The sequence below is a fragment of the Homalodisca vitripennis genome, chromosome 5 (genome assembly GCF_021130785.1).
Source record: "Homalodisca vitripennis isolate AUS2020 chromosome 5, UT_GWSS_2.1, whole genome shotgun sequence".
Lineage (NCBI taxonomy): Eukaryota > Metazoa > Arthropoda > Insecta > Hemiptera > Cicadellidae > Homalodisca > Homalodisca vitripennis.
Window position 1 is genome coordinate 39,256,082 of NC_060211.1, and position 15,971 is coordinate 39,272,052.

At 32.5% G+C, this 15,971-nt stretch overlaps 1 protein-coding gene across 1 annotated transcript; it reads left to right on the top strand.

Moving 5' to 3' along the window:
• Positions 1-76: 76 nt before the first annotated feature.
• LOC124362030 (uncharacterized protein DDB_G0283697-like) lies at positions 77-15,668 on the top strand. Its single transcript, XM_046816180.1, has 5 exons — positions 77-1,372; positions 10,614-10,723; positions 12,866-13,041; positions 13,830-14,070; positions 15,279-15,668. The coding sequence occupies exons 1-4, from the start codon at positions 83-85 to the stop codon at positions 14,063-14,065; spliced, it is 1,812 nt and encodes a 603-aa protein (XP_046672136.1). The 5' UTR covers positions 77-82; the 3' UTR covers positions 14,066-14,070; positions 15,279-15,668.
• The last annotated feature ends 303 nt before the right edge of the window (positions 15,669-15,971 follow it).

The following is a 15,971-nucleotide window of genomic DNA, read 5'->3' on the forward strand; positions in this document are numbered from 1 at the left end:
TGAAAGTCCTAAACGCAATCAACGATCAACTAAAAGAAACCGCTTAAACAAAGATGAAGACGAAGATGAAGAAGAGATTAAAATGTCAGATTCTGATGTACATTTGATATCCCTTGATGGGAATAGTGAGAGTGAAACTGAATCAAAAGGAAAACCAACAAAACGTAAGGCAGTCTCTAAATATAGTTCACCAATGAAATCAAAATTGAATTTATCTAAAAACGCAGATAGCAAAGTAGTTCAGGCCAGCGGGTACATAAATTCTGCACTTAAAGATATCAAGGAACTCAGTATCCTAATTTCAAACCGCTGTGAGAAACTTTGTACCAAAAGTATACAGTCAAGTGATGATGTTATTAGTGTATGTAACAAGTTACAGCAGTTAATGACAGGTGTTCATACAAATTTGGGACTGATAGAAAAAGGTTTGAATACTAAGATAAGTAATTGGCAAGAGGTAAAACTGGAAGATAAGAACATTTCTGAGGAAAATGTATCTGAAGTAAAATCTGTAGATAACCAAGAACATACTGAAGGTAGTAGCACATTAGAAGGAGAACAAATTAATGATGAAGAAGATTCCAGTATTGATAAAAGTCCAGATGATATAGAAGAGCTTAAAATAACAGAAGGTAGTGCCAGTCTTCAAATGGGGAACAGTGAAAATCCAGAAGAAGAAATGGAGGTTGATGACAACAATGAAGAGAGAATGACAGATCAAGTTGAAAATGAGAAAGAACAAAATTTAAATGAAAAGACTGATAGTGAGTTAGACAATAAAAATGATGAGAAAGAACATATTGAAGAACCTGTTGAAAATATTTCAGACACTTCAGAAAAGACTAACAGCGAGGACAAAGAATCTGATACTGAAAAAGATGATAAACAGGTTGAAATTACTGAAGAAAACGATGAAAATGAAATTTCATCGCCAGAAAAAGTAGAAGATGTGAAAGACAGTAGCAAGGAAGATGAAGATACTGAGGAAAGCATAACCAATAATAAAAATGAGTCTGTTGATAAAATTGAAGAGGAAGAAACTGTTGAAGAGACTGAGAACAAACCAGAAAATAGTGAAAATACTACAGAAAACAGTAATGAATCTCAAAATAATAAATTGGATGTTATAGAAGAAAAGAATGAAATTAGGGAAAAAGAAAAGGAAAATGTGGCTAATGAAACGGCTTTTCCTAGTTGTGGCTCTGAGAGTCTTGATGTATATAATAGTGAAAGTGTAGATTCTGTATCAAGACAGTCGGGTGCTATAGTTGTAAGTAAATCACAAGATAATGGATTGGGTGACACTAAAAAATCAAGTGACGAAGGAGTATTGGGAGATGTTTTCAGTGAAGAACGGACAAATGATAAAAAGGTATGAAGAAAATTTTATTTTACTTCATATTCTTTTAGTATTTTTCAAACAGAAAAAAATTATGTTGATTAAAAGGGGTCAGGATAAGTATTAGGGATTGTTTTCAGTCACAAAATATAGTATGATTCTTTAGAAAATTATAAAACATTCTATATAAAACACATTAATTTATTTACTAAAATTAAGATTCTTTATAATTGTAGGTAGGGAAAAAGTTGGTTAACCTTGTTTGTAATAAAACTGTGTGTATTAAAATTCCTCTCCCATATTTACATGTTTCTGATATTAATTGCAAGTATTTCAGGGCCTACTTTAACTAAACAATGTGAATAGTTAGTTACATTTGACACCTTATTGTAGTGTGTATTACATTTTCTTCTGAGGTTCATTATTTAAATGCTTTATAAACAATTACACAATTCTTTACATAAATATTCATTTGTTTTTTGTTCTGTACAGTTTGTGACTGCTATTTTCAAACATTAGCCATTTTAAGTTAAATAAAATACAATAATACCACTATCTTTCGAGATCTGAAACTGATCTCTTTCTCGGCTGGACAATCAACTCAAACACGTAGACCACTAACTAGGTTAAAATAAACAAATCATACTAATGCACTCAGTTGTCTAGAAGTAATAAATCTTCACAAAATCATAGAAGTATATATTTAACCCTTTTAGTGCCGAAGATAAAAACAATCCATGTTGAAAAGTGCCATTTTTCGTGTGTGACTATGCAAAAAGTTACCGTATTTACATTTAAACACATAAACCAATATTTAAAATTTAATTTTTGTGAGGCTTTTCGATAGCAAGGCTAACATGTGATGTGTCTGACGAAGATAGCCTTGCTATCGAAAGGCCTCACAAAAATACAAGTTTTAAATATTGGTTTATGTGTTTAAATGTAAATAAGTTAACAAGTAGCCAATACAAGCCTCATCTTCAACATTATGCGAAAAGTGCCAGAGGGTTTTGGACGGAAACACATTTCCATGGAAACAAAATAAAAATCAAGAGGTAAAATAACTATTATACAAAAACTTTATTTTGAAATTTCAGTACTTTCATGATAAAGACCATTAAAAAAAAAACAAAACAAAACCATGTGCCTAATGTTGTACCATAAACAAAATTGTACAAAAATAGTTAATTGCTAGAGATTATTTTTTTCAAAAATGCAAGGTATCAGAAAGAAATTCACCTAAAATTTATTTTTGGTCTTTAAAAGCTCCTTTTTAATTTGTTTGAACGTCAAATAAATTGTCTATCAGAAAATATAAATATTATAACAATAAGATATTTATATTATTTAAAAAAATTAAAAATCACTTTAAGACAGTGACTTTTCCATGGAAACAAAATAAAAATCAAGTTTAAGGTAAAATAACTACTATATGAAAAATGTATTTTTAAATTTCAATATTTTTATGGTAAAGATAATTTAAAACACCCTAAAATCATGTTTAATATCCTACTATTGTACAATAAACACAATTATTAAAATTAAGTCATGTGCTAGAGCTTTGTTTTACTAAAAAAAGCACAGGGTTTTGGGAAACATTTAGTTAAAGTTTATTTTTCACCATAAAAAGCTTTTTTTATGTCTTTAGAAATTTTAATACTTTAATGATAAATACCATCTAAAACCAATGCAAAATCATGTGTAATATAACGTTGCTTACTAAAACGAAACTCAAAACAAACATAACCTGATTGTAGGACTGTAGGTCCACATCTAGTTTGACGAGAGTGGCTGATGTCACTTTTCTGCAGGGTAGGACAGTTAGTTCACGCCGACACCCGTGGACTAACTGTTCTACTTTTCAAAACTGACCTGGCCGTGCATTAGTTTTTCTACCTGCATTTATTTTTTTATTCTGGTCAGTGATGCTTCCACTACATTCACACAGCGTACTGCTAAAGCAGTAAATATTAACAACAGTTTACTCAAGCTATCACATATGAAGTGGATTACTAATTGGGATGATATCTAAACGAATTCCATATAGCATTATATTACTATCTGATTAATTTGGCATTGTCCTAATGAATCTTAAACATCTACAGTAAGTTTGTATTAGTTATGCCTTATCTTGAACCACCGTTAGTATAATACTGTATATGCCAGTAGACATGTTACTCGTAGTGAAACCGTTACATCGCCGCTCGCACACCCACAGCAAACATCAGGGAAGCGCGCGCCCATGGCGGCGAACGGGATGCCGGATCAAAACTAACTAGGTAAAATAAGAACACTGTGGTCAGTATACTCAGGTTCATTCACTAAGACAAAACATAGGCCTATCCAGTCAATAGAAATATATAAGTATATATAGCCTACTATAAATAAAAAAAATAAAAAGTGCCTGCAGTAGTAGATACCTCAAACAATCCTTGTCAGGTGCACCTGCATACAAAAATTAGAAACGCCATAATTTGAAACAAGAAATGCCAATTTCACCCGGTATCCTTCGGCTAAGGGCGGGCTCCTAATGAAATCCAAGAAATAACTAAATATATCTAAAACTAACTTAAAATTAAATAACAAAATATAAACTATATAAATGGCAACAATAACAATAACAAATAAATAAAGAATATAAGCAGGGTATCACAGAAGACTAGAAGCAGGGTGTTGACTAGAAGAAATGTCCATCATGGTGGCCCTCCTTCAGCAGAGCGCAAAAGCGAAGGTTCTCTGCGACCACGCATGATGGAGAGATGACAGGAGGAAACAATTCATCTCTTGGACCTCATCAGTGAGGGGCCGTAAACTTAGCCGCACATGTCAGAAGGAAAACAGCTCAGCAAAACTAACAAAAACACTTAATTAAACAAAATTTTAAGCTGGAGCTACTCCTAACTTGTACACCACGGCTCGGAGTCTTTGCCACTCTACCGGAAAAGCCAAACGCCTTCAAATGGTCAGTGGCCTCTGCAGCCAATAAACCACACACACATACACTATATAAAACACACATGAGCCGGGGAGATATAGGTATTGAACCGGCTCAGTAGTACACGTTAATTGAAATGGATGGTTTATTGTTTTATTAACATTGTTAATAATTAAAATAACCATTTAGTTCATATCTAATATATCATTTTTAAAGTTGTACCAAATTAAGTTAAATAGATACGAAGACAAAATATTTTATTACCTTAAATAGTGGTTCTTGGCATATAATCCAAACAGTAAACAAAACATCTGCCTACACAGACATACTAACTTACATAATAGTGACCTTATGCCGCTAACGATACGTTGTAAATATCACTCAAACAGGAATTCGATGAAAAACGGCTAAAGAATTTGTCTAGTTTCATTCAAACTTCCAATTGCTATTCATCGCTATATCCCGCTGCGTCAAAGTTTAACGTTAGTTCAAATAGTGATCCCGGAACGACAGGGGATAATATGTTTAATTACTAGCAGCTATAAGTGAATTAGAATGGTCCAAATTCTTAAATGTATTCTTAAACTCTATTAGTTTTATTCCCCTTTAAAATAAACCGTTAAACGTTTTAAAATTTGAAGTTTAGTTAATAAAAAAACACAAATGCTGTAAGGGTTTTGAAAGATGCATGTTAAAAATAGTAGTTCCCCGCGGTTTTGTATGCAATTTCGTAGGCTTTCATATGAGTACTTCTGATTCTAGTGAATTATATATATCCGATGAGATTTCCTTATTTCTACGACCAAGGAAATGTCTTAAAGTGTATACTTACGGCAATCGTAAATTATTCCAGACTTAATAAATTTTGTGCCCCAGTTAATATTGCTTTGTTTCCTCGAACAAGGTACATACAAACTTCTGAGAAGCCTACGTCTGTCAAAAGTCAAATAAACTATGCGTTTTATAACAGTCTTTAAATAAAAGTTATATAGTACATTCCTTTGATGTCTGCATACAGTACTCACCATGCACACTCAATATTTACTAAAGTGTACAGTTAAAAGTAGATTTTCAATAAAACTTTTAGTTTTCTTATCTAAAATTTTGAAAAAAGAAGTGTTGTTATTATCAAGCTTACTCTATGCTTTCACGACTAAATATAAGGAAATTAAAAATAGTGATCAAATTAATTTTATATATGATTGTGCTACTATAAAATAATGTTAACACAGAACAATTGACTAAAGTTAACAGGCTCTTATACTATAATATAAATATCTTGTTCTCTTCACCTAATTTTTCTGTGCATTCTTATGATATTGTTATCGTTGTTCTCTTAGTCAGAGCGAAAACGTATCCAATTAAGCGAATACCATTATAATCGTTACAGCCATTCTTAACCCTTTGCACTCCGCGGTCCGACATATCGGACATCGTAGTTTAGCTAAAAACTCCGCGGTCCGAAATATCGGACATCGCAGTTTAGGCCATAAACTCCGACGTCCGATATGTCGGACCGTTGATAAGTCGCGTTTACTGGCTACATAAATGATCCAAATGCAACCTAATTTGCGATATACGCAATCTGGGATAGTTATATAGATTATAACGATGTACGGTAGTAAACTTTTGATACTCTATGTTTTTTTTTTTTGTAATGAATAATGCAACATCACTTTCTATGACGTATCAGCTGAAGTCAGGATATCAGCTGGCTTGTGTATTGCTTTGTTCGCTGTGAGTTCGTGCTTTGTTTGCTGTGAGTTCGTGTTTCAGATAAACCTCTTTTTCAGTGGATAAATCGTTTTCAATATAATTAGTGTTTTTTATTGTTTTATAAACAGTAAAAATAAGTGTTTCAGTAATGAGTGAGCTTTCGTCTGACGAGGAGGAAATGTCTCGGAAACGGGCTTCACACCTGTTAGTGAAAACACGCTGATTTAGGAATGTTGTTGCTAGTGTATGGAATACATCGGCGATCTTAGTGATAGTTTTCTTAGCAATATATCCGACTCAGATCAATCTGATGATACCGACAGTGAAATTCTTCCAGGCTATGATGATGACACTGACAATGATCCAAACTGGAAGCTATCAGAAGAGCCTAGCTCAGATGACGAACACCCTGTTTCTAACCAAATAAGTTCTAGGCGTGGTCGTAATAGTCTATCTATTGATGAAACTATTGCTGATGTTATTTGCAGGTTCAGGTAGGCCTAATGATTTACCTTCTACTAGTAGTTGTGTTGTTGAAGCCTCTGATAACTTGCCAGAACTAGGCCATGTAAACAATAATGTCAATATGCCTATTTTGAATACAGTTCAAATACGATTGAAGATGTAATTAGAAATGCTCAGTATTTGGAAAATGCCTGTTCTAAATCAGGATATCCCATCCAGACTTGGAATCCAAATAATCCTGATTATATGGAGTGGACTCCTGCCAATGAGAATGATCCTGGTTTTGACCACAATATAGGGTTTTTTTGAACAACCCGGACCAAAACACTGTCCACCTCATGATGCTAAACCTATAGAATACTTTTTCTTGTTTCTTTACTATTCATATTTTGACCAAATTTGTTAGTGAGACCAATAGGTATGCCACCCAGTATATTGCTACACACGCTCACAGGTTTTCTCCACACTCTAGGGCTCGACAGTGGAGATCTGTAACGTTGGGTGAAATGAGAGCTTTTATAGCTGTTATAATGAATATGGGACTCAACAGAAAGCCTAATCTTCAGAGTTTATTGGGCAACTGCTGATTCATCACAACATTGTCCTTGGTATGGAAGATGTTTAGTCGGGCACGATTTTGAAAGCATACTGCAATTTTTTTCACATGGTTGACAATAGCAAAATTGGCTAAGGTTGGAGAGCCTGGTTACGACCCCTGTGCAAAATTTTTACCTTTACTGGAAACTGTAAACAGACTATTTAGATTATACTACACTCCTCACCGTGAGTTATCAATAGACGAGAGTTTAGTGGGGACCAAATCGCATTCACAACTACTCCAATATTTGCCCAATAAACACCACCATAAGTGGGGTGTCAAAATGTGGATGCTATGCGATTCTGTATCAAGATATTGTTTGGCTTTTTATTGTTATAAGGGATCAAAAAAGAGTGGTGAGATAACTAAGGGTTTGGCATTCAAGGTAGTAAAAAAAACTGTTGGAAATTGGCCAATATTTGAACAAAGGGTATCATGTATTTATTGATAATTTTTTTACAAGTATTCCCCTAGCAACCTACTTATATGAAAATCTTACCTTTGTTACTGGGACTGTTAGAAAAAATAGAAAGGGCATCCCACCTCAACTAAAAAGAAAAATTTTCAAGTCGGACAAAAAACTTATGTGAGAAATGACAGCCTTTTATTCTTAGGGTACCGGGAAAAACAATCCCAGAAAAAATCCTGTACTCTTGCTGTCAACAAAGCATACGGCCAAATCCACCCAAAAAATAATAAAAAGAAAAAATCAAGAAGATAGAGTGAAGGAAATACCCGAAATGATAGACTCCTACAACCACTTCATGGGTGGTGTAGATGGGTCTGACCAAAATGATCTACTGTTATTTGGACGAAAGGCGAACCCTCAAATATTGGAAGAAGGTCACTTTCAATATTTTTTGCAAGGATGATACTGAATGCATACATCATCTACTCTGAAAATACTTCTGGAAAAGTCCTGTCTAGATACAATTTTACTGTATCAATCGTTGAAGATCTGTCTAAGCAGTGGCTTATCGAAAAAAAATGCTGGTCATCAAGGTGATGGTGATGGACCAAATGCCAACTTCCCTATTGGTTTTGCGACGTTTACCTCCAAAACAAGAAAGGAACTGTTGTGTTTGCAGTCCAATCAGCATCAGAGCAGGAGGCAAAAGAAAGAAGAGTAGAACAGTGTGTGTACGGTGTGACAAGGGACTTCATGGCCTGTGCATCAGTCAACATACTTGCTCATAATGAACCTTTTCTGTAAATAGTGACTTTATTTTTTGTAACTTTTAAGTTTGTTCTGTTTTATAACATTTTACTTTGCAATTTTTGCTGTGCAATACAAACAGTAATAAAACGGTTTTGTGTTGAGAAAACATTTTTAGATTTTATAAACTTAGCTATTTTTTACACATAAGTAAAATTCCATGAAAAAAGTAAAAATGCTATTTTTTCATAATCAGTGTTATCTAAAATTTGTATTCTTTACTTTGCATTCATACAGAGCAAAAGTTGTATGATTTTTTATCTTTCGTGCCAAAACATAGACAATATGCCAGTAATATCACAGACATTTCACGATTTGTAGAATTTGACACCAATTGATAAAGTGCCCATAACTTTTTGGATTTTCGAGGTAAGTTCATAAAAATTTTGAGTGTAGATACATAGTTAGATAAGAATTCCAAAAATAATAACAGTTTATAGGGGGTCAATGTAATTTTAGTCAGTTATAAGAGCTGAAAGTGAAATTTTATAAATATTTTTTACATAAATATTATATAAAAAAATTAAAAAAAAAAAAACAAAGATTTTTGGATCAGCATTTTTTATGTTCTTTTATATGCAGAAACTTATAACAAACAAAACAAAAACAAAATTGTTGGCTTTATGTACTAAAATAAAAAAGTTATGATTTTTTTATGAAACCCTTACACTTTGATCAAATGGCATTGGAGTTTTTCGCTAGTTACACTTGCAATAGCCACTGGAGTTTTTGGCAGTGACACAAAATTTCACTCCGGAGTGCAAAGGGTTAAGTTAGAAATATTGTAACTAACCTGACTTTATTTTATGTATATAATTTTGTTTAATTCTTTCTGCAGCTGTCTTATGTAGTGTACTGAAAAATATTTAGCAGATATAGAGTTTAGATATCGAAACATCCTTCAAGTGCTGCAGTGTGAGTACGACGATCCCTTGTCAAAAGAAATCTGTGAGTCGGACAGTGGGTCCCAGGCCGGGACGGTGGACCCATTGTCCACCCGTTAAGAAGTAGGTAAGAAATGCTTCCGAAAGTTTTGTGACGTGGGCCTACATAACATATGTGGTCCGTTTGCCACATAACGTTACTCAGGCAATTTTCAAACAAACTACATCACTGTCTTCATGGACACTCGGACGTATCACTGGCACAAACATCTAAAAGTTTTCTTATGGAAGTGTCATCACTTTTTTGATTAATTTGAATAACTAATGTAACTTATAAGCATTTTAAATTAATAAAAACGCACAATTATATACCATATAAAACGCCCGCTACTCGTCACAACACTGCGATCGTGATCCAACTGAGAAAATGTTGTAATTTAGTTAGTTGTATATGTCATCTAACAGCAGTACAGAGTAGAAATAACAGTTGAAAAGGTTAGTTTAATTCATGTATTGGCCTTTGGCATGATATCAGCCAGTATAGGATAAGTTATAGAGGTACTAAAAATGAAACAGAAATCGTTTCGGAACGAGACTCTCGGCACACAAAGAGTTAAATAAAACTCAAGAGTAATTATTATAAACTGAACTAAAGAACATATATCACAATACATTTGTTCACAAGCCTTTGCTTAATGGTTTTTATTGCAGATTTTGGAACATAACATTCTGACTTGTTACGTATAACTGAACATTAAAAATAATTTATTAAACTTCTAATCTACAACTACCTTAAATTATTTAATTCAACTTTTTTGTATGCATGTATTACAACTTCTAACCTTTAAAATTAGATAAGTTCCAAATCATATGTTTCATATTTAGTCATGTATATAAAATGCAACTAATAAAAATGAATAACTCATGTTTCGCTGAAATTTAGTAGGGTAGTTGAAAAGACAAACTTTTTACGTCACACTGTGCTGCAGGTCATTATTTACCACATATCTCCTTTAATATCTCTAAATGCTAAATTTTGTTACATTACAATTATATTTTTCCTTTTATGGGAAGTATCCTCACTATGACGCTAAATAATTTTAACTTATTCAATCATATTCATACCAGACAAGTAGCCAGTGATGTGATAATTTTATTTTGATTTTTCCTGAAGTTTCCTACACATGCAGTGAACTCACATTTAAGGTAATCCTACTCATCCCATAAAACTTTTCTTCCTTCTAAAAAGTGCTCCTTTCAGAAAATGTAAAGACAGATTTTGAAGCAGTAAAGAAAAAAATGGGCATAAAATTAATTGTTGACTTTTTTGTGTTGAATTCTGTAAATGTAATAAAAATTCTTGAAGTACAACTGAGAGTTACATTTTTTGTTCTGTAATATTTATAAAATTGTAAAACAATTTATTTCTTTGTATTATGTTGGGAGTCTTTGTTTTACAGAAAGAAGAAAATGTGTCACCAGAAGTAATGGATGTAGATACTGGAGAAAATGAAAGTACCACAGGAAGTGACAAACCTGCCATTCTAGAAGACAATACACCCACAGCCAGGTGATGGTTGTTTTCACTATGCAGTCTAGTTGTTTATTTGATATTTAGTGTATCACTTACTGGCACAATATATTAATGGATTTATTACAATTTCAGATCTTATTTGATAATAATAATAATAATAAATTACGATAAGTTCTACAGTGATTTTCAATGAATCTTGGAATTGTGTAATAAAAAGCTAATTCATAATTATTGACTAGCTAGTAGTAATTGATGTAGCTAGTAGTGGTCCTTGTAAAAAAACATCCAAGAACTGGATAGTTAAATGAAGTAAGATCTTGGTCTTATTATGCTGGGGTTGATGATGTAATGGTTCAAACCCTGCTCTTGGAACTTGTGTATTTTTATTATTTTACAAATTTATGTGGAGTTTATGAGTTTCTTGTGAAAGGAATCATCTACAAATAATCGTGGTTGACTTAAATAATAACAGGTTTTAATATATGGGAATTGTATATTATATATATTCTCATATAATATGTCAGATAAAAAATTTTTTTTTAATTATGTTGTTTATGATTAGAAATTTACTGTATTGGTTCATTTTACATAGGGTGTCCAAAAAGTCCCGGGCCGGTTAAATATTTTTCAAAATATTTAAAATAGATCTAAAAAACCTTACTTAAAGTTACTGGACATAAAAATCTATTTTATCACATATTCAATGATCCGCTACTTCTTCAGGGGGGGGGGGGGGTGGCCCGCCAGGAGTCGGAAGAAAATCTTAAATGTAAGCATTGGTTGATATGCATATCAAATAAAAGGTCTTTATTAGTAGAGTACAGAGCCGCAAACCCGACCTCAAACGGATAACCGAGTCAAAAATGACAGCCGTTCAAAGATGGCTTGAGTTTGCAACTTAGGTTAATGTAAAAAATAAACTGATGAGCTTTTTGATTTTAACTTAACTAACCCAAAACTGTTTACAATTAATTGTTGTTGTAGAATAATAAGTTTCGTTATTTCTGAGAGGGATCGGAGTTTTGGGTTAGTAAAGTTAAAATCAAAACGGCTGCCATTTTTAAATCGGTTATCCGTTTGAGGTCGGGTTTGCGGCTCTGTACTCTACTAATAAAGACCTTTTATTTGATATGCATATCAACCAATGCTTACATTTAAGATTTTCTTCCGACTCCTAGCGGGCCGCCCCCCTGAGGTAGTAGGGGATCACTGAATATGTGATAAAATAGATTTTTATGTCCAGTAACTTTGTGTAATGTTTTTTAGATCTATTTTAAATATTTTGAAAAATATTTAACCGACCCGGGACTTTTTGGCCACCCTGTATATTGGTGTCTACACAATTAAACTTATCTTATTTTATTTAATTTAAAGTAGTTATAAAATGAAATATTAATTAAAATAGTGTCTGATGCCAAATTTGTTAAGCATGTAAATTGCTCTAAAGTACAAGTGAAATTTTTAATACTGTATCCCTATGATTGGTTCAACATTTTATATTTATGTTTAAAAAAAGTTATAGTTCTAGAAAATAATTGAGATGTGGTGTAGGAAGTCAGCTCGCTTAAACTATAAACAGTTTAATGATGAAATTGATTTTATATGGATCAGTTTTATATAATTTTAGCCTTAAATGGATACACAGTTCAAATAACTCAAAAAAGTCTGAAATAATTATTTATTGCTCAAAATCAACACTAATCTTAAATAAGTTTAATGTAGGTTATGATGTACTATCTAATAGCCTGATATGGCGCACACACTGTAGGGTTATACTTGCACAAACCACAATTAATTTTTGTTTGGATGATATAAAGTGAAGAACCTTTTGTAACAATCTTTTCATACCTAAAAATCATGCTCTTTTTTAATGTCATATTTATGCTACATATTTTGGAGAAATTTGTACGGATTTAAAAATTTAATTGTGTCAATAGATTTATTGTTAATCATTTTACTAGGGTTTTGCAACTAGTAATGGTTTTTAATGGTTAAAATTTAAATTATAGTAATGTTTCTGGAGTGTTTAATTAAGCAACCAATTTATTTGTTAATTGACCCAAATTGTGTGGGTGTGTTCAATATATATTTTTGGGTTTTAAATAACATGAAGTTTGGACGTTTGATCTTGTGTTTATAAAAATAAAATAATATGAATTTATTGTTTTGTTTAAATAGTCAGTCAGAAGAAAGAGGAGAAAGTGAAGAACTCAAGAATGGTACAGCTGACGATGAGAAAGTAGATACAGAAAAGAAGGAGGACAAGTCAAAGGAGATAGAGTCAACAGAACAGAGAAGTACAGAAAAGAGAGAAGAGAACAGAATAAGAACTCCGAGCGATGAGCACAAGTCAAGTAAGCAAGAAATCTACTTAATAAAATATCAGATTTTTTTAAAGGAAGGTTCAATCCCCTTGATGTAAAGGCAATGAAGTAGACTAGTATATTTATAAAAATGGTGTTTTACTTGGGTTTCTCAGGTTTTGTGAGGAATAATTAGTATACAAGATCAACCACAGGACATTGCTATTTCCATGTTTCATTTTTCAATCCTTGAACAAATTGATGAAGGCTACAGGTGAAATGAAATGTGTTGATACTGGTAAAAACAAAACTTGCATATTCTCAAGTGGAATATTAAAATTTTACTTGATCTAGGTCTCAGATTATAGGAACTCTTTATTGTGGTGAAATCTAAACTAATAGTAACAGTTGGTACGTTTTTATTTATGTTTGATTCTAGGAAAAAAACCATTTTACAGTCCGATTTTATAGTGGTTAAATATACATGAACAAATGTTGCAATTGGTCAGTTATACAATTGATCATGTCCTTGGCTAAACTTCGTTAGTGGTTACTATTTGTTACTCTACAATGAAAAAAAAATATATGTGAAAAATCTATTAGAGTGTAGATAGATTCTTCTTCCCACAGTTTGGACCAAACAAATTGTTTTGTTAAGTTTGGCTTTTATTGATTTATAACGATTGCATAGTAATATCTATTGAGCTATATTTTGTATATTCTTAATCAATAAAACCTTTTTTTCTTACAATAAACAAATATCCCAAAATATCATAGAGTAGATAAATCAAAATAAAACTATTTTAACGCTCCAGATCACTTCCAAGCTGTATGTGTAGGTGGCAGTCCTCACACAGACCCATCCCGAAGGCTGTCAGGGGACAGAGACAGGGAGAGGGAACGAGGGGGAGGTGGCAGGTATTCCCAGGAGCAGCGTTGGTCTGGAGACCGTGGTGGATCCTGGAACCGTGATCGTGACCGTTACCAGGATCGTGGCTGGTCCGGTCGAGGGGGCTCGTGGAATCGCTACGAAGACAGGCGGCCAAATCGTGGCGGTTGGGGATGGAACCGTTAACAAGTGTAAGTTAAAGAAGTCATCATCAAAGACGAGTGTCTTTAGCAACTCTAAAATAAGTATAATAGTATATCCTACTCAGAACATTTTTAATGAAGTTTCAATAATACAGTTGATAAAGTTTCCTATTTATTATTGTTAACCCTCCTAACACATAGTACACATGTGAAGGCTGCTGTAATTTTTAACTTAAATGCCAAAATTTAGGTACAATATATTGATTAAATAGTACAATTATATTAGTAGAAAAGGGGTAGGTCGCAGCACTGTACTTTTGAGAGAATATCTTTTTTCCTTTGTAATAACTATCATTCAATTAATGAAACCATTTTATTTTCTAACAAGCTGTCTAGAGGAATAAAGCAACAGATGCATGCCTATAATACAAGAGGGAAGGAGTTGAAAGTTCACTGTCATCACTAATTAAATTTCTATATAAAAAATATTTATTATGTAGGAAACTTTATTTAGACATTTATCAATAGCAATAAAACAGGAAAGAGGAAACAAGAAATTTGAAACATTCAAAAACCAAATAATTTACTTCTCTTTCAATATATGGATATTTACAGAAATACTAATTCAGTTATATAAATGATTTATGTTACATTAGTTGTTAAGAACTTTGTTGACGCTTTCCTTGTTCAGAAAGAATAGATAGCCTATTTTGATTCAATTTAATTTGTGTTTACACAGTATATAAAGGGTTTAACAGGGGTTTAAGGGAGAATATCTATTTTTAATGTAAATTGATAAAAAAAATACATAAGTGACAACTTTATAATGTTTCCAATGATGTTAATTTTAGCTAGTATAAAAATGAAACCGAAATGATGGTATGTATGATGGAAAACATAAAATTGGTTGTTATAAATGCCATAAAGTTCTTGGAATACAGAGAAGGGCGTAGAGACAAAAACAACAATAGTCTCACAGTCTGGTGGAGACCATTGTTGCCTCAGGTTACTCTTGGTTAGCAGACTGTGAACTGCTTTGCTTCTCACCATAACTCTCAAGTAGTGGCTATACTGTAAAACAATAGGTTACATAATGTCATAGTGTTGCAGGATAAACTAATCATAAAATAAAAAAGACACTACCAAAAATGGCATAAAAGTGGGTTCTGTAATAAACATCTCATATTATGGTACTGTACTCCTGCCACAATGACCAGTTATTTTTAGAAGTTTTAACACATTTTTTTGTTTTGCAGGTGATTGGAGGTGGTGAGCAGTTCAGGCAGTGTAAATATTTTGAAATGTTGTACAGTGGAACTTTTTTATTATAGTTGTAAGATAGGTATAGATTCGTGAACTTGTACACATCGTGGTGAGTCATAATTTGCTGTCATGGTCAGTGTTGGGTTACTTGTTTTACTGCTTTGTCGACAGCTAAGCGAAAAACAATAGGGAGGTTTTTAGAAAAGCTGTGAAGAGTATTGATTCAAGAAAAGTCATCCATTAGGATACACAGTTATTTTATAATGCCCTCTCTGAAAACTTGGAAAACATAAATGAATGTTTGTAAGGAGTTGTGGGTTTCTTTGGTATGAAACAGTCTCATTATATTTTTATTTTGTTTTGAATTAAATTAACCCTATGTATTCTGTTAATGTTTATTCTGTGAGGAACAGGTCTAGTTGCTGAAATATTCAAATTACAATTTTCTTTTGTCAATGTTCATGGTAGAATGAGTCTCAAGAAAACTACAAGATAGTAACAATCTATTGTTGAGATTCTCAATACACACACAATACAATTACCCACCTGCTGCTTTCATAGCTGAGCAATAAATTCAAAAAAACTTATATGTAACATTTTAAATTTTATTTCTTAAATTCTTCATAAGTTTTACTCAAAGTGGTGGACATTTTCTCAATTTATTTTAACCCTCGAGCTGGAAGTGG

Bases quoted from the DNA above. Each gene is read 5' to 3' on its own strand.
- LOC124362030 (XM_046816180.1), top strand. From the start codon at position 83: ATGTCAGATTCTGATGTACATTTGATATCCCTTGATGGGAATAGTGAG. The intron at 1,373-10,613 runs GTATGAAGAAAA...TTTGTTTTACAG, and splicing joins AACGGACAAATGATAAAAAG to AAAGAAGAAAATGTGTCACC. The intron at 13,042-13,829 runs GTAAGCAAGAAA...CTGTATGTGTAG, and splicing joins GAGCGATGAGCACAAGTCAA to GTGGCAGTCCTCACACAGAC.